The sequence below is a fragment of the Triticum aestivum genome, chromosome 1D (genome assembly GCF_018294505.1).
Source record: "Triticum aestivum cultivar Chinese Spring chromosome 1D, IWGSC CS RefSeq v2.1, whole genome shotgun sequence".
Classification (NCBI taxonomy): Eukaryota; Viridiplantae; Streptophyta; class Magnoliopsida; order Poales; family Poaceae; genus Triticum; species Triticum aestivum.
Window position 1 is genome coordinate 321,053,002 of NC_057796.1, and position 18,376 is coordinate 321,071,377.

At 47.4% G+C, this 18,376-nt stretch overlaps 1 protein-coding gene across 1 annotated transcript; it reads left to right on the top strand.

Annotated features, from left to right (window-relative positions):
- Positions 1–1,670: 1,670 nt before the first annotated feature.
- On the top strand, positions 1,671–2,632 carry LOC123169314 (pectinesterase inhibitor-like). Its single transcript, XM_044587155.1, has 2 exons — positions 1,671–2,009; positions 2,100–2,632. The coding sequence occupies exons 1-2, from the start codon at positions 1,690–1,692 to the stop codon at positions 2,320–2,322; spliced, it is 543 nt and encodes a 180-aa protein (XP_044443090.1). The 5' UTR covers positions 1,671–1,689; the 3' UTR covers positions 2,323–2,632.
- The last annotated feature ends 15,744 nt before the right edge of the window (positions 2,633–18,376 follow it).

Sequence of the window (18,376 nt, forward strand, 5' to 3'; positions counted from 1 at the left end):
TCTCGTACTTAGGCACTTCAGTTAGCCGGGATCCTGAAGATCGATCAAGGTGGACATAAAGTGCTGGGATGAGAGCAAGCCTATGCCAAAGTTTGGTGACGGTAAGGATGAGTATGGTAGCTGAAACCAAAATGTGACGTGTAGTTGTTAAACACCCAATGCTTTGGTTTGAAGACATCTTTCATAATCGAGGTAACCCCACGCGATGGTAAGGGCCTTGGTTGGATAATAGAATCACAATGTAGGTTGTTGATCAGTTACCACGTTATTAAGATGCATTCCCCATATATAAACATTGACAACACATAGTAGCGGTGTCTACCAAGACCATGTTAAATATTTATATAAAATATCAAGTGCAAGTATACGGCTACAAGTAAGACCTTAGCCCTGACCTATCTTCCTATGATTGTTTTCTCTCTAAAAACTATGCTAGGAAACTTGACCTCTTTACGACGACAAAATCTTGTAAAAATCACCTTTCAATTAGCATCCTCACCCAGGGTCACCTTTGGAAAAAGACACGGACTATCTACATCCGCAATAGATCAAAGGTAATCATGCATGATCTTAAAAAAACAGCTAATTCTAACTTCAATTTGCGTGTGCATTTTAGTACTAATAATCTTTTATGTCAATATGTGTTTTAATTCCTATATATTCCAAAACTAAATTGTAACGGCGCTCTTTTCTGACTGTATGAACAAATCATTAGACCAAGAGACTCAATATACGGAAAGATGTACTACGTTAATGCTAGAGATCGCGGATGTCGTTTACACAACGGTACAATTTACAACCCGCTTACTTATTAGTGTTCATGACATTTAAACACGTTTTGAAAAGTTCAAATTCAAGTTAGTAAACAACATTATAAATTATATGAAATATGAAATGAAGCAGTAATGAAACCTAGAATAAATTATTATGGAAAAAACGTAGAAGTGTGTCTATTAAACATTTTTTTAATATGGTACTATCAAAAATGCTCACATACACACACAAAACAACATTAAAAACATGTAAAATTAGGATGACATATACATATAAAACTACAACAAAAACGTGTTTAAAAAAGGCATTTTTGGAACCGAGGCGAAACCTTGAAAAAAATTAAACCAAATAATATGAAAACTTATTTTGAAGAAATATATAATAGAAATGAACTTGTAAGAAACAAGGAAAACATGATAAATCAGTAGAACTTAAAATTTCGAATGAAACGAGTCAAAATGATAATTTAGTTTCATATAGTGTCACAATTTGCATTTTTTTAAATGTGTCTAAGATTGATTTTTGAACATCACAATCCAAATGGAACATAAATCAGGCATTTGGTTCAAAAGATAAAAATGGTATAAACTTTAAAATCAAATAAAAGGCGTGGGTGGCTGTGAGCAAAATTTCCTTTTGGCTCAAAACATACTCACTACCTACTTACCATGGGACCCCCAAGCTAGCTGGCCCACACGTCATTCTTTATGTTTTAAGAAGAACGTGATTCAATCCATTTCTTCTTCACCTTAAAACAAGCACAGCCATCGAAAGCGAGCGCACCCACACCCTGTAATTGCCGTTGCTGAACGACAAGCAACCATTCTAAAATTAGCAAAAGCCTCGCAAGGATAAATACCCTGCTCACGCCTCTCGTCTGATAATAGTAACAACATTTTCCATACCTACGCACCAATGGCGTCCTCGTCCATGATCACCTTCGCAGCCACCTTGTGCCTTGTGGCCGCTTCCGCCGTCGCCGTTCCGCCGGCCACCCTCCAGGAGACGTGCCAGAGCGCTGGCGAGCAGGAGGCGCTGTGCGTGCAGCTGCTGTCGTCGAGCCCGGCGGCCCAGAAGACGCCGGTGGACACGCCCGGGCTCGCCCAGGCGGCCGTGATGGCGGCGGGGTCGAACGCGACGGAGACGGCGGCGCACCTGCAACGGCTCTTCGAATCCGAAGACCTCAAGAAGATGAGCCCGGAGCTCCAGCGCTGCGTCGAGGACTGCACCGAGAGGTAGTACCCTTACCAAAGATGAAGAGCTAGCCATTACTAATCCAAGGTAGTAATCTCTGCATGCGATGTGTTTGATCTGGCCGTTGGCAGGTACCAGTCGGCCGCGAAGTTCCTGGGCCAAGCATCGGAGAAGATGACCGCGGGCTCCTTCGACGAGGCGAGCGTGCTGATCGACGGCGCGCAGTCGGTGGTGACGCTGTGCCAGCGGTCGTGCGAGGGGGTGCCGCAGGGGGAGCTCACGGCGTGCACCAAAGGCGTCGACCAACTCTGCACCATTGCCGCATCAGTCACTCGGTTGGTCGTTCAGAAGTAATTATAACATCTGGGTTCTGCGATGTATGCCCACCGACATCGTTCAGCTGGTCAGTTATTTGGTACTGACGGCCAGCGGCGGAGCTCCCCGTGGGCCAACAGGGATCGGTGACCTCACCTTTGTTTGCGATCCTTTCATGTATATATAGAATAGAAATTAGTACTACGTGCTAGCTTTTGTGGAAACTCGAGGTCTGCCTGGCCACACATGAGCCGGGCTAAGACGACAGTTTTTGTATTTTATTTAGGGAAATACACACTTAAATGGTGGAATACTATGCGTACATGAGATTTCTTGTACAAAAATGTTACATTTGGTTTCTGTGGCTTGTGCAAAAACGCACTGTTAATTTGGTGAATAGAAGACGGCACGATGGAGAAGTGAGGAATAAATAGCAAAAAACTACCACATTACGTATGAAAAACTACCATTTTTCTTAATTTCACAAAATGCTACCACAAATTTGATTGGTTATTCCAAAAAAACCAAGTGACCGAACGGTTAAAATTTAAGTGCGGTTATGACATCTCTAGCCCACCCGTGAGGTCCACGTCGGTTCTGGCAGACGAGCATGTGCTGACGTCCATTAGGGCGCAACCGTTCCGACCGGGTCAAGACGACCCGAGCCGGTTCACTCCCGCTCACTCTGTTTCCTCTCTCTCCCTTGATCTGGTAGACCTAAGCGATGGCGGCGGCGACGACCCTATGGGGGGGAGGTGGCACGTGGGGAGAGGGTGGAGATTATTCGGAAGTGGATAATTGGCCGGGCGGTGGCAGCTTCGCAACACAGCCGCCGCCACAGCCTACACCGCCGAGGCAGAAGCAGACTACACCAGAGGCAGAACCCACCAGAGGCACAACCTACGCCCTCTCCACCGGAGAATCAGGAGCCGTCGCTTGAGTACAAAGCGACCAGGGCTCTTGCTGCCACGGATCCGGCGGGCTCCCACCGCTGGGCCTCTGGATTTTAGGCGTTGAGTAAGTTTGTTATATTCATCTACTCCTTGACTTGAATTGAGGTAGTTGTGGATGACTGAACTTAGGTTAGTAGTTAATTCCTGAAAATTTCAGTTTGCTTTGGATGCAATAGTGAATTAGATAAGTACGTAGGATTTTATACTCGGTGTAGGTGGTTTAGATAGGGAATATAGATGCAGTTATGCTTGGATTAAGCAAGCAGCACCACTTTTACTCATTATCTCTGCAATTTGATTTAGTACTGCTGGTTGACATTACTGAATTTTATAGCAACACATTTATTCAGTTAAGTTTTTATTTGACCATGTGTTAGAAAGATTTGTGAGTTAACAGTTTATTTAATACATGCTAGATGATGTCATTTGGGAGATGAGACTGCATTTCCAGGGCAAAGACAACATGGAAATAAACTTCTCTCTTGCAAGCATCACATTTCTCAATTTGATTGCACTTACTGAGACTGAAAGGTATGGGTCAGATGACTACATGTATTAGCTGAGGGATGATGGAATTGGTATGGATGGGTTATTACTTCTGGACAGTCAAGAGGCACTAGAGGAAATGATTGACCACTATGATGTGATAGTTCCGAATATCATACCAAGGCTAATGAAGACAGAGATGATAAATTTAATAGGGGGTATCTTTATGAAGAACAAGTTTCAATATGCATCCTAGTGGAGGGGACTGGTTTTGAGTTAAGTCTATTACAAGATGGTGTTGTTCACCCTCTTGAAGCAAATCTGAACACACAACAGAGTTTCCGTTTGAATACTGTAGAAGCTCATGCTGAAGATGGGGATGCTGCTGAAGAAGATGAGGATGGTGGTGAAGATGGGGATGCTTGTGGAGAAGATGAGATGGACAAATCATCTTCAGAATTTGAGATTGATAGGGATGATTATAGAGGCAAAAGGATGTCTTACAAGTCTAGAAAGAGATGTGAAGAAATTGTTGTGAACAGAGAAGAAAATTGTGTTGTAGAAGGAAGGCTAGAGTTTGAAGGGTATAGTGATGTTTCAGAGTTTTGGCAAAAGGAGAAAGAGGGTGATAGTGCATAGAAAACTGTGGTGGCACAAGGCAGGCCTGAGAAACTGAAGCCTATAAGAAGAGGAGCACTAAACCCAGGGCCTACTTCCAGAACTCATAGTGGGCCAGAGATTTCCATGTTTGTCTTATTCTTTCTATAGTGATCACATGTAGTCCTCTCATTTGAAAAAAACATACTCCCTCTGATTCAAAATAAGTGTCGTGGTTTTTGTGTAAATTTTGAACAAAAACGACAACACTTATTTTGGATGGGAGGAAGTATCACTCCTTTTTACATTTGTTCGCTTGTAGCATGCCACCTTCTATTGCATCCACTACTAGGAAAAGGCCTACTAGTGGCGCATCAGTTTTGCCTACTAATGGCGCACTACTGGTGCGCCACCAGTATTTCCATTAGTATCTGGTATACTAATGGCGCATCACGCCGTGCGCCATTAGTATAGACCAACATGCGCCATTAGTGTGCCTCCCAGGGGGCGATATTTACACATGTGCTTTGCCATACTAATGGCGCACTGTGGGGTGATGCGCCATTGCTATTTTTGAATTTTGAATTTGGATCTGGATCGTGATTTTTTTGCCCATTTTTTGCTCTTTTTTTGCTCTTTTTTTGCACGATATTTTTTCAAATTTTGTTCTCATTTTTGGATCTTGTACGTTCTTTTGCCGGAGAGGAGTTCGCCGGAGAGGAGGGCCGAGGTCACCGGAGAGGAGGAGGAGGAGGTCACCGGAGAGGCACTCGCCTACATCGCCGGAGAGGAGGAGGAGGTCGCCGGAGAGGAGTTCACCGGAGCATCGGAGAGGAGGAAGGAGAAACCATGAGGGGAGGGGAGGAGAGGAGAGGAGGAGCTCACCGGAGAGGAGGGAGGAGGAGATCACCGGAGAGGAGGGAGGAGAAATCGTGAGGGGAGGGGAGGAGAGGAGGGAGGAGGAGGTCGCCGGAGAGGAGGAGGAGGAGGAGGTCGCCGGAGAGGAGGAGGAGGAGGTCGCCGGAGAGGAGGAGGGGAGTATGGTGGAGGAGAGAAGGGGAGATGGAGTGGAGGAGATGAGGAGATGGAGTGGAGGAGAGGTGGAGTGGAGGAGAACAATGAAGAGGTAAGGAGGAGAGGACCCCGCCCAGCCATATATACGACATAGTAATAGCGCATCGTGGGTAGGTGCGCCATTACTAACTTTTTTTATTTTTTTGATTTATTTTGAATTTTGAAGGCGGGAAGATAGTAATGGCGCATCGTGGGCAAGTGCGCCATTGCTAACTTTTTTATTTTATTTTTTTGATATAGTTTGAATTTTGAAGGCGGGAAGATAGTAATGGCGCACCATGGGCAGGTGCGCCATTACTGAGTTTTTTTTTGAATTTTTTTGCCTCTTCGGATCTTAAAAGCCCCGTAACTTTTTTCTGTTAGGTTTTTGAGGATTCTGAAAATGTTTAATGGGGCTTCCCCAGTTAAATTCGGATGTATCTTTTCGAGTAGATGGTTTTTCATATAAAAAACTTTTTAATCCGAGTTCATATGCAAAAGTTATGCCCATTTTACAAATTCCAAAGAGATTTTGCAAATAAAGTCGAAATTCATATTTGTAAATTTTCCCACAAGTAGACCACATATCACATGGGAAACTTATTTTCTTTTATTTTTTTGACATTTCCATCATTTTCTTTTATTTTTTCTAAAACTGAAAAGGCGGTCCACCGGGGGTGCATTCGGTGGAATTTTTAGGGCAAGTTACTAATGGCACCCCGTGGGAGTGGTGAGTGGTGCGCCATTACTAGTAATGACGCACTATCCCTGGTGCGCTATTACTAGTTTTGAAAAAAAAAATTGTTACTAGTGGCGCACCGTGGATGTGGTGCGCCATTAGTATTTGGACACTAATGGCGCACCAACACATGGTGCGCCACTGCTATATAGTAGTGGCGCACCACATGTCTGGTGCGCCATTAGTGTCCATATCATCTATAGCCCTTTTCCTAGTAGTGATCGTACAATGCAACTATGTTGATTTTGTAATACCGAGGTTATGTGTATGTTCGGGTGTCGAGACAGAAAAGAGTTTCGTATAATTTTGGCTCTACATCTACAAGTTGACACTGACACAATAGACACATACGAATGATTTTAAACTATGAACTGTGTTATTTTAGAAAAGAGTGCTTGTCTATTTCTAAGTTGCATGTAAATTTTTCCTTCATCTTATGATGCACCGATGAACAAGTAATCAGATCAATACCTAGAAAAACTAGATTTCTTAACAAGGTTCGGCAAACACCGCGGTACATCTCGAGGGAAGACTATGGGCTACTTCCCATCGACACCACATCACACACCGGTCACCGCGGGCACCGACAGATGCCACCAGCTTGAGAGTATGAAATTTAGTTTCTTATTATTTTTAGACCTGATTGAGATTTGCAAATACCACAAAATATATTGAATTTTGGAGAAAAACATCGGTCAAATTCAAATTCTAGAGTTCGCCATTTTTGTAGCGAATTTAGTCAATACCTTGGAATCTAAAACATGATCTATCCCATTAAGTCTTTAAAACTTTTAAGTACGGAAAATTGAATGAATTTTTTAAGCAAGTTACCTTTTTTCGTCCCCAACCAAAAATCATCAACTTCGCGATAGGTCATGTGCTTATGCTTTACCCTTATTTTCATAAAAAAGAAAAAAAGTTTCATACTTTCATTGTGTGCATTTTGGATATCTCCAATGACTTTTGATGTTGTATTGTTGGACCGGATGGACGTACTTAATACCCTTTATCGGAATGGAAATGATCCCTGCCAGCCGACCAACTGAGTTTTCAGCCAGCCGCACATGCAGCGTTCGATCCCATCGTATCGTACGCCATGTTCTTTTTCTCCTACCTCTCGTTCCTTATCCATAAGAAACACTTTGTTTGTTTCTCGTGACACGCTGCTTTGCGGTTGCTCCCCTCCTCGATCTCCATGGGCCCGACGCTACTACTGCGGACAAACCAACGCCACCTGCTGCTAGGGCGAGCTACCGCGGGCAAAGAAAACGGCCATAACCAACGCCTCCTTCTTCCTCTCGCTCTGAAGCAACCCTCACCTCTAGGCACACACGTGCAACGATGGCGCCCAAGGCCGCATGCTGCAACAGCAATGGACGGGTGCATCGACCAAGGGCGAGCGTTGTCGTGCAGCTTCTGTAGGCAATGCTGGAACTGCCGCGTACCGTGATGCAACCGCTGACAAAAAGCTTCATCCCTAGATGGAAAATCTTCAACCGGCTATAGAGAAAGTTTCAATCGGCACTGCCCATCAAGGAAAGCTACAACCTTTGACACAGGATGCTTCAACCTTAGATGAAAAAGCTTCAACCATACAATAGAGAAAGCTTTAACCAAGCGTTTCTCAACGAAAAAAGTTGCAACCGTTGATGGAAAAGCTAAGAGAAAGCTGCAACTAGACACTGCGCAACCAAAAAAGTTACAACTGGTGACAAAGAAAGCTTCAATTATATATGGGAAAAGTTATAACCGATGACCAACAATAGGAAAACTGCCACCGGCGACCGGGGGTGAGCAAGACAAAGATGCTCCATGTGTTTTTTGCTGGAATCGGTGAGATGAAAAGCTGCAGCCAGATTATCAATTTGTTGGGACTGACGTCAGACGACAGTGGTGAACTGCGACGATGGGGAGTTGCACAAGTGGCGGTGGCAGAGCTGCGATGGCGTGCCCCGTCGTGCAATCACACGATGTAAGTGCAGTTGCAACGGGGGTGCCCGTAGCACGGCAATGATGAGTGATACATCTCCAATGTATCTATATTTTTGATTGTTCCATGCTATTATAGTATCAATCTTGGATGTTTTTATATGCAATTATATATCATTTTTTGGGACTACCTATTAACCTAGTGCCAAGTGCCAGCTATTGTTTTTTGCTTGTTTTTGGTTTTCCAGAATATCAGTACCAAACGAAGTCCAATTGCCACAAAATTTTCTGGAGATTTTTTTCTGGACAAAAGAGACCCTAGAAGGTTCGGGAGGAGACCAGAAGATGGAGGAGTAGCCCACAAGGCACAAGGGCGCACCCTGGTGTGTTGTGGGACCCATGTTCATCTATTTGACCTAATTCCGCCTCTATAAATTCTCTAAAATTGGGAAACCAGCAGAGAGCCAGACAAAACCCTATTCCGCAGCCAGAAGTTTCTGTTCTCGAGAGGTCCCATCTGGGGCCTTTTCTGGCACTCTGCCGGAGGGGGGTTCATCAACAACGGGCTCTACATCAACCTTGATGCCCTTTCGATGATGTGTGAGTAGTTTACCACAGACCTACGGGTACATAGTTAGTAACTAGATGTCTTCTTCTCTCTCTTTGACCTTCAATACAATGTTCTCATCAATGTCTTGGAGATCTATTTGATGTAATCACTTTCTGCAGTGTGTTTGTTTGGATCCGATGAATTGTGAGTTTATGATCAGATTATCTATGAATATTATTTGAGTCTTCTCTAAACTCTGTTATGCATGATTATTATAGCTTCGTATTTCTCTCTGATTTATTGATTTGGTTTGGCCAACTAGATTGATTTTTCTTGCAATGGGAGAGGTGCCTTGTAATGGGTTCGATCTTGCGGTGCTCAATCTTAGTGACAGAAGGGGACATCACATATTGTATCATTGCCATTAAGGAAAAAAGGATGGGGTTTATTCATGCGTGAGTTTACTTTGTCTACATCATGTCATGTTGCTTAAGGCGTTACTCCGTTCTTTATGAACTTAATACTCTAGATGCATGCTGGATAGCGGTCAATGTGTGGAGTAATAGTAGTAGATGCAGGCAGGAGTCGGTCTACTTGTTTCGGACGTGATGCCTATATACATGATCATTGCCTTAGGTATCATCATGATTATTCACTTTTCTATCAGTCGTTCAACAGTAATTTGTTTACCCACCGTATGCTATTTTCAAGAGAGAAGCCTCTAGTGAAAACTATGTCCGCCGGATATATTTTCATCATATATAAAAACCGAAAATACCTTGCTGCAATTTTATTTACTTTATTTTATTTTGTGTTTTATTTATCTATCTATATATACAAGATTTGATCCTTGCAGATAACCGTCGAGGGAGTGACAACCCCTTGTTCGCGTTGGGTGCAAGTATTTGTTATTTTGTGTGCAGGTGCTGTTAACGAGGTGTTGCGTGGTTCTCCTATTGGATTGATAACCTTGGTTCTTAACTGAGGGACATACTTATCTCTACTATTTTGCATCATCCTCTCCTCTTCGGGGAAATCCCAACGCAGCTCACAAGTAGGAACGAGCTGCTGCCGGGAGGGGTGTGTTGCATGCTGGAGCCGTCACTGGGATCAAGGGGGGAGGTTGAGGGGTGCACGATGGCGTATGGTCATGTCGCGCGGCAGTGTGTGAGAAGGTGTGAGACGGGAGGGAGCGAGTGTAGGATGGAAAGTATGTCTAGAGGGGGGTGATTAGACTACTTGACCAAATAAAAATCTATCATTTTCCCAATTTTAGTTGTAGGCAGATTTTAGCAATTATGACAAGTCAAGTAACACCCTACACATGCAAGTCTAAGAGTATAGCTGCAGAATGTAGAAAATTGCACATGTAAGTAAAGGGGAGGGTTTGGAGAAGGCAAACGCAAAGGGGACACGGATATTTTTAGAGTGGTGGTGCTATCGTACGTCCATGTTGATGGAGACTTCAACCCACGAGAGCTAACGGCTGCGCTAGTCCATGGAGGGCTCTGTCGTGGTACTAAGACTGACAGTAGAATAGGGGGGTAAGTATGGAGAGGCAAGATCCTAGCTATGGCGAAGTTGTACACACGAGTTTTACGAGTTCAGGCCCTTCTCGGAAGAAGTAACAGCCCTACGTCTCGGAGCCCGGAGGCGGTCGACTGGATTATGTATGTGTGTGTTTACAGGGGGTGCGAACCCTTGTGCCTGTGGAGGGGGGTGGCTTATATAGAGTGCGCCAGGACCCCAGCCAGCCCACGTTACAAGGGGTTTAAGGTACATCAAGAGGGGGGCGTTACTAGTAACGCTAGTAATAAAGAGACATAATGACCATTAAAGCTATGATGTAATGTCCGACCGTTGCAGTGCGGAGTGGCTTTAGATCTTCTGGCGGTCGAGTGACAGTCTCCATGGTCGAGTGACTTCAAGTCTTCCGAGTGGAATGCCTCATGGTCAAGTGGATGATGACTCCTCTTCGAATGCTTCTGGTTTTAGGGTGATGTCCTAGGGGAGGGTGTCTAGGTCAGGCCTATGACCCTACCTTAGGTACATGGCTTCATCATTAGCCCCCGAATGGTTCAGGGTTCGAGTGGAGAAGGAGTTGATAATCTCTCTGATTCAACTTTTGCGCTTCGGAGACGTCTTGTCTAAGGATCAAACGAACAATCATGATGACTTCAACTTCTTGTTCAGTCGCCTTGACCCATTCTTGGTTTTGTCGAGTGAACTTTCATTGTTAAGCTTCGACTGTTGACATGGAAAAAATCTTCCGCCTGACGGGTTGTTCTGCTGTCTGCGGATCTTTCGGGATTCGAATTTGGGGAAGCGCTCGGGACGGAGGAGGCCGCAGCAATCGGGCTGGATAAGGCAGGGCCGCCTCGATTTCCGCGCCGCCTTTTTCGCCACGTATCGCTCGCGCGACTATTGCGGGATTTGATAAGATCGCCCGGGTCCACAAGTCAGTCACTCGGAAGCAACCTCATATAAGGCGTCGGTCCGGGGTTTTTGAACAGTGCGCTCTCATTCTTCCTCTTCCTTCTCTGTTTTCTCCACCACATCTGCTCCTGCCCCGGCGCTGCTGCTTTGTTCAAGCTCTGTCTGCTGCAATGGGGAAGGAGAAGACAGTGGCATTGGAGCGCGCGAAGAAGGCGACGGCGAAGGCGAAGGGGAAGAAGTCCAGCCGGGGCGGATCTTCCTCGAGGTCCGGCCTGCCGCCCGGCTGGATCCAGGGCGACTGGATTCGCTCGGCGATCCGTCAAGACGACATTGACGACCTGGTCGAGGGGGGACTGATCCCCCACGAATCGGCGCGGCTCCCGGGAACGAGACCGAGCCGCGGCCACAGGAGGGTGAGTGCGTTCTCCTCGCTACTCACGTCGACCGCGGGTTTTCTTTGCCTCCCCATCCTTTCTTTCGAGGTTTCTTGAACTTCCTTGGGGCGCAACTCCACCACTTTACCCCAAACACCATCGTGTATCTTGCTGCTTTCGTGTCCATGTGCGAGAACTTCCTGGGTTGTCGACCACACTGGGGTCTCTTCAAGCACATATTCACGTGTCGTTCTCAGTCGGTCAAGAAGGCCAACCCGAGTGACGAGAGGACGCATGTGATCCAGATGTGCGGGGGTCTTGGAATTCAGATGAGGGGTAAAAGCTCTTTCCCAGCCATGATCCTTCCCGAGTCGGTCCGAGGGTGGCAGTCGACCTGGTTCTACTGCAAGGACCAGCCGACTCCAGGACAGTCGACTGGACTTCCCCCCTTTTCCATGGCCCGAGTGAAGAAGCCCTCCGCCTTGAAAGTAATCCCAGAGGAGAAGGCACAGGTGAAGGTGCTGGTCGAGCGAGTAGTTCAGCTTGTCCGTGATGGGGTAACCGGCATGGATCTGTTGGAGGTCTTCCTTAGGCGACGCATTCAACCACTTCAAGCTCATGACCATCCGATGTGGATGTATTCGGGCACTGATGACACCACTCGGATCCATCCAGAGGAAGTCGATGAAGCTACATTGGAGGGGTGGCTGAGGGGTATCACTGGCAACAAAGATAACCCTAGGGGATCCAGGAGGATCCTTCCACTCAACAACACGTACGAAACAGACAAGGTACAACTCCAAATGGTCGAGTGTCTTCTTGATTTATCAAATAACTGTTTGCTGTCACCCGACTGACTTCTGTCTTGATTGTTGTCTTCCAGGCCCTGACTGAGATGTACTCAATGCCCAACGGGGAGCAGGAGCAGGACCCAGAGGGAGAGGCGAGCGGAGGCGAGAGCGGCGAGTGGCATTCTGATGGTGAAGAGGACGAGGATAGCGATGACCCGAGCGATGAAGAAGAGGTCGACTCTCCTCCCCGTAGGGAAAGGCGATCCAAGCTCACTCACGATCCAGCAAGCGTCCGCGGCAAAGCGACCGCGCAAACCGGGCAGTCATCAAAGCGCCCTCGGACGTCCTCACCAGCACCGACTGAAAAGGCACCGAAGCACCCGAAAGCTGCGCCGTCCAAACCGCCGAAAGCTTTGCCCAAGATCAAAGTGGCCATCCCCATTGCTTCCGGGTATTAGTTGGACTTGATTTCTTTGTTTAGTATGAATTTGGATTTGAGTCGACTCATTTCAACAGACATGACCGACTGAATTCTGGAATTTGTAGTGCTGCTACCTCTGGGACTTCTGCTTACAAGAATGAGGACGAGGAAATGGAGGATGCAGTCACCTCTAATCTGAGTACCACTCTCATAATGTTGTCTTTATTTTCTCGACTGTTTCGTTGGTCGACTGAATTCTGGAGGTCGATCTTTTTCGCAGCTCTTCCAATGTCATTGACCTTCCGGATGACGATGAAGATGTGCCGCTGAGGCCCAGGAAAAGAGGAAGCAGGAAGACGTCAGCCGACAAGGCGCCTCTGTCGACACCGGTGACGGAACCGGTGATCCAGGAAACCGGCGACACCAATCGGACTGCTGTAACTTTCGCCATACCGCTGACGAGTGCTCAGCCTTCAGCGTCGACTGCCCAGACTCCAGACGATCCATCTTCTCTCTTCGCTGCACATCACGTCCCAGAGGACCAAGCGGGTGCTGCCAGGGAGGCTATTCGCCAAGCGAGCATCATGATGGAGCGGATGAAGGTGATCCGAGAGGCTAGCCAAGCTGCTTACGACGCTAGTTCAGCACTCCAGAGCAACGTCCAGGTTAGTTGATCACCGACTGACCCTTCAGTTTGCCGCTTGTTCTGTTAGGATATGGTACCTGAAAACTTTCCTAGAGGAATCTTTCCATCGGTCTGCGTCTTGCATTTGTACACCCACTGGGTGTTTTGACTTGTCACTAAGTAAACTTGCACTTTGAGCTGACTATGTTGTTGTCGATTGAATCTTTGAACCAGTGGGGGCACGCTGAGTGCACCCACTGGGTGTAGTCCCCGAGACCATAGTTGACTGCGGGCAGTCGACTGTGGTCTGAGAATCGGAATTTCCTCACTCGGCCTGGACGGACCATGACGAGTGGAACCTGAACCAGTGGGGGCACGCTAAGTGCACCCACTGGGTGTAGTCCCCGAGACCGTGGTCGACTGCGGGCAGTCGACTATGGTCTGAGAGCAACTTTTTTTTAACACTCAACCTGGACAGACCGTGTCGAGTGAAAACTGGACCAGTGAGGGTACGCTAAGTGCACCCACTGGGTGTAGTCCCCGAGACTACTGTTGGATGTTTGATTCGGCAGTAGTCTTAGAATTTGTTGACTTTAACGCTTTATCTCTCCGAAATAACCAATCTTTTCATCTGTCGACTGACTTGTTCTTTGGTTGCAGAAATCTTGTGAACTTGGAGCTCGTTTTGCTGACCTGGAGAGGCAGCAGATTCAACTCAACCTCGATCTGGAGCTGGCCAAGACAAATCTGCAGAAAGCCAAGGATGAAGCCGCTGGTAAGAAAGACTTGTCGACTGATTTATCTCTGAACCGGATTTCATTCTGCTTTTTCTGAACCAAGCATTGTTTCTTTCAGAGAAACTGAACCAAGCTCTGGCGAAAAAGGATCAAGATCTAGCGGCCGCACAGAAAACAGCTGATGAGAAAACTGCACTCGCTGAACAGAAGCTAGCTTCAGTCGGCAAACTGGAGGAAGAAAACACCAAGCTGAAAACTGCCCTTGATGAAGCCAATAAGGAAGCGACTCGCCTGAAGAAGGACAAGAACAATCTGAACGAGAAGATGGAAGGCATTGCTCGCAGGAGGGACGACCTGGAGAATTATCTGGGAGGTCTTGCCAAGAAGCTGTTCGTCATGCTTGAAGGTATTTCTTTGACCCGACTGACTTGTTACTGTCGACTCGACATACAACCACTGACTCATCCTTTGAATTGTACGTGCAGAATTTTGACGGAACTTCGAGGAAGAAACTGGGTGAGTTGAGACAAGCTTGGACCCCATCCATTCTCCAGTTAAAGACGAGGCTGCCATGAATGTACCCCGATTGGAATCTCGTGTTGCTGGTGTTGTTGATTATCTTGCTCGACTGAAGGTCGCAATGTCGCGGATCGACACAGCACTCTGGCCAGGGGCAACGCTCCAGAATGACCTCGAGTCTCTGATGACTCGACTTAATGAGATTCCCGGTCGAGTGCAAGAATGGAAGAAGTCTTCAGCCCGGTGCGGCGCTGATGTGGCTCTGTCTTTGGTTCGTGTCCACTGCAAGGAAGCGCGAGAAGAGAAGCTGGCAGCGATCAAGGTCGCCAACACCAAGAAGCATGACTTCCAATCTTTCATGGAGACCTTCATTGCTGCTGCCACTCGATTGCCGACGGAATCGATCTGGACGAATTCGTCGAGCCTGCCAGCCCTCCTCCTGCGGAGTGAACAAACTTTTATGCCCCGCCTTAAATTTGCCTTGGAATGCCGAGTGATTTTGTAACCGTTAAACTCCTTTGGGCTTGATGCCCGAGTACTTTAATCCGCAGTCGGAACCTTAGGATTTATCTGGATTTGGTTTATCTCCGAATATGCTTGTGCTTGCCTTCGAGTGGAATTTGTTCTTCACTCGGAATATTTTTTGTACTTGAGATGCAGCTCTGGGGAAGAGGTTCCAGTCGACCTGCACCTCGTCGTCCTTGTGGATGAGGATGGAGCGCACGTTATACTTGTGGCGCAGCTCTGAGGAGAAGGTTGCAGTCGACCTGCACCTTGTCGTCCTTGCGGATAAGGATGGAGCGCACATTGTATTTGTGGCGCAGCTCCGAGGAGAAGGTTGCAGTCGACCTGCACCTCGTCGTCCTTGCGGATAAGGATGGAGCGCACATTGTATTTGTGGCGCAGCTCCGAGGAGAAGGTTGCAAGTCGACCTGCACCTCGTCGTCCTTGCGGATAGGGACGTGTTTCAAACTTAGGCGAGTACTGGACTGCAGCTAAGCCCCCGAGTGGGAGGGTTGCTCACCACTCGGTAGGATTTTTCAAACTTAGGCGAGTACTGGACTGCAGCTAAGCCCCCGAGTGGGAGGGTTGCTCACCACTCGGTAGGATTTTTCAAACTTAGGCGAGTACTGGACTGCAGCTAAGCCCCCGAGTGGGAGGGTTGCTCACCACTCGGTAGGATTTTTCAAACTTAGGCGAGTACTGGACTGCAGCTAAGCCCCCGAGTGGGAGGGTTGCTCACCACTCGGTAGGATTTTTCAAACTTAGGCGAGTACTGGACTGCAGCTAAGCCCCCGAGGGAGGGTGGTGCTCACCACTCGGTAGGATTTTTCAAACTTAGGCGAACTGGACTGCAGCTAAGCCCCCGAGTGAGAGGTTGCTCACCACTCGGTAGGATTTTTCAAACTTAGGCGAGTACTGGACTGCAGCTAAGCCCCCGAGTGGAGGTTGCTCACCACTCGGTAGGATTTTTCAAACTTAGGCGAGTACTGGACTGCAGCTAAGCCCCCGAGTGGAGGTTGCTCACCACTCGGTAGGATTTTTCAAACTTAGGGGAGTACAAGACTGCAGCTAAGCCCCCGAGTGAGAGGGTTGCTCACCACTCGGTAGGATTTTTCAAACTTAGGCGAGTACTGGACTGCAGCTAAGCCCCCGAGTGAGAGGCTTGCTCACCACTCGGTAGGATTTTTAAACTTAGGCGAGTACTGGACTGCAGCTAAGCCCCCGAGTGAGAGGCTTGCTCACCACTCGGTAGGATTTTTAAACTTAGGCGAAACGGATTGCAGCTAAGCCCCGAGTGAGAGGCTTGCTCACCACTCGGTAGGATTTTTAAACTTAGGCGAAACGGATTCGCAGCTAAGCCCCGAGTGAGAGGCTTGCTCACCACTCGGTAGGATTTTTAAACTTAGGCGAAACGGATTCGCGGCTAAGCACCCACTGGGGGATTTCAGACACAAATAAGCAGACAATCATTTTAGAAGACTGTAAAACTCTTGTCTTTGATAAACAAACTACAAAGGTATTTCTTATTACATCTCAACAATGAGTGCTTAAGTATAAAAGGGGCGGAGCAGCTCCGCATTCCAAGCGCGTGGCTCGTCTTTCTTGTGCTCATTGTAAAGGTGGTACGCTCCTTGTGGAGCACTCTGGTGACAATGAAGGGCCTTCCCAAGCAGGAGCAAGCTTGTGTGGTTTCTGCTGATCCACTCGAAGAACCAAGTCTCCCTCTTGAAATGCCCGACCCCTCACGTTTCTGGCGTGAAATCGACGCAAGTCTTGCTGATAAATGGTCGACCGGATCAGGGCCATCTCTCTTTCCTCTTCCAGGAGATCGACTGCATCTTGCCGTGCCTGTTCTGCTTCATCTTCTGAGAAAAGCTCGACTCGGGGTGCATTGTGGAGCAAGTCACTCGGAAGTACAGCTTCAGCTCCATAAACCAAGAAAAATGGAGTTCGGTCAGTCGACCGATTGGGAGTTGTCCTTAGTCCCCACAGCACTGACGGAAGTTCATCGACCCAGGCTCCTGCTGCGTGTTTGAGATCACGCATCAATCGGGGTTTCAGTCCTTTGAGAATCAATCCGTTTGCTCTTTCAGCTTGTCCATTCGACTGGGAGTGGGCGACTGAAGCGTAGTCGACTCGAGTACCTTGGGAAGCACAGAAGGCTCTGAACTCATCAGAATCGAAGTTCGACCCATTGTCAGTGATGATGCTGTGTGGAACACCATATCTGAATGTTAACTCTCTGATGAAGCTGACAGCAGTACTGGCTTCAAGGTTTTTGATAGGCTTGGCTTCAATCCATTTGGTGAACTTGTCGACTGCCACGAGCACGTGAGTGAAGCCGCTCCTACCAGTCCTCAGAGGTCCAACCATATCCAAACCCCAAACAGCAAAGGGCCAGCCGAGTGGAATGGTCTTCAGGGCTGATGCAGGCTTGTGAGACATGTTGGAGTAAAACTGGCAACCTTCACATTTGTCGACTATTTCTTTTGCCATCTCATTTGCTCGTGGCCAATAAAATCCCGCTCGGTATGCTTTGGCCACAATGGTCCGAGAGGACGCATGGTGACCACAGGTCCCCGAGTGGATGTCATTGAGGATCACTCGACCTTCCTTCTGGTGTTATGCATTTCTGGCAGACTCCAGTCACACTTTCTCTGAACAACTGTCCTCTTATCACAGTAAAGGCTTTGGATCGACGGACGATCTGTCGAGCCTCTTCTTCATCCTCTGGGAGTTCTTTCCTAAGGATGTATGAAATGTACGGCACTGTCCAGTCGGGAGTGATGACCAAAACCTCCATGATCAAGTCGACCACGGCTGGGACTTCGACTTCAGTCGGATCAGTGGCACTTTTTGGTTGTGGGGGCTCTTCAGTGAAAGGATCTTCTTGAACTGAAGGTGTATGAATATGTTCCAAGAACACATTGCTGGGAATGGCCTCCCTCTTGGAACCTATCTTTGCCAGATCATCGGCTGCTTGATTTTTCAGTCGGGGTATGTGATGGAGCTCTAACCCCTCAAACTTCTTTTCTAACTTTCTCACTGCATTACAGTAGCCAGTCATAGCTGGGCTTCTGACATCCCACTCCTTCATCACTTGATTAACCACTAAATCTGAGTCGCCGTAGACCATGAGGCGACGGACGCCGAGTGAAATGGCCATACGCAACCCGTACAGAAGTGCTTCATATTCAGCTTCGTTGTTGGAGGAGTCAAAATGAATCTGGAGAACATAGCTGAGTTTGTCACCTCGGGGGATACCAACACCACCCCAGCACCGGAACCATTCAGCATCTTGGATCCATCGAAGAACATGGTCCAATGCTCCGAGTGAATCTGAGTCGGCAGTTGTTGTTCAATCCACTCGGCGAGGAAA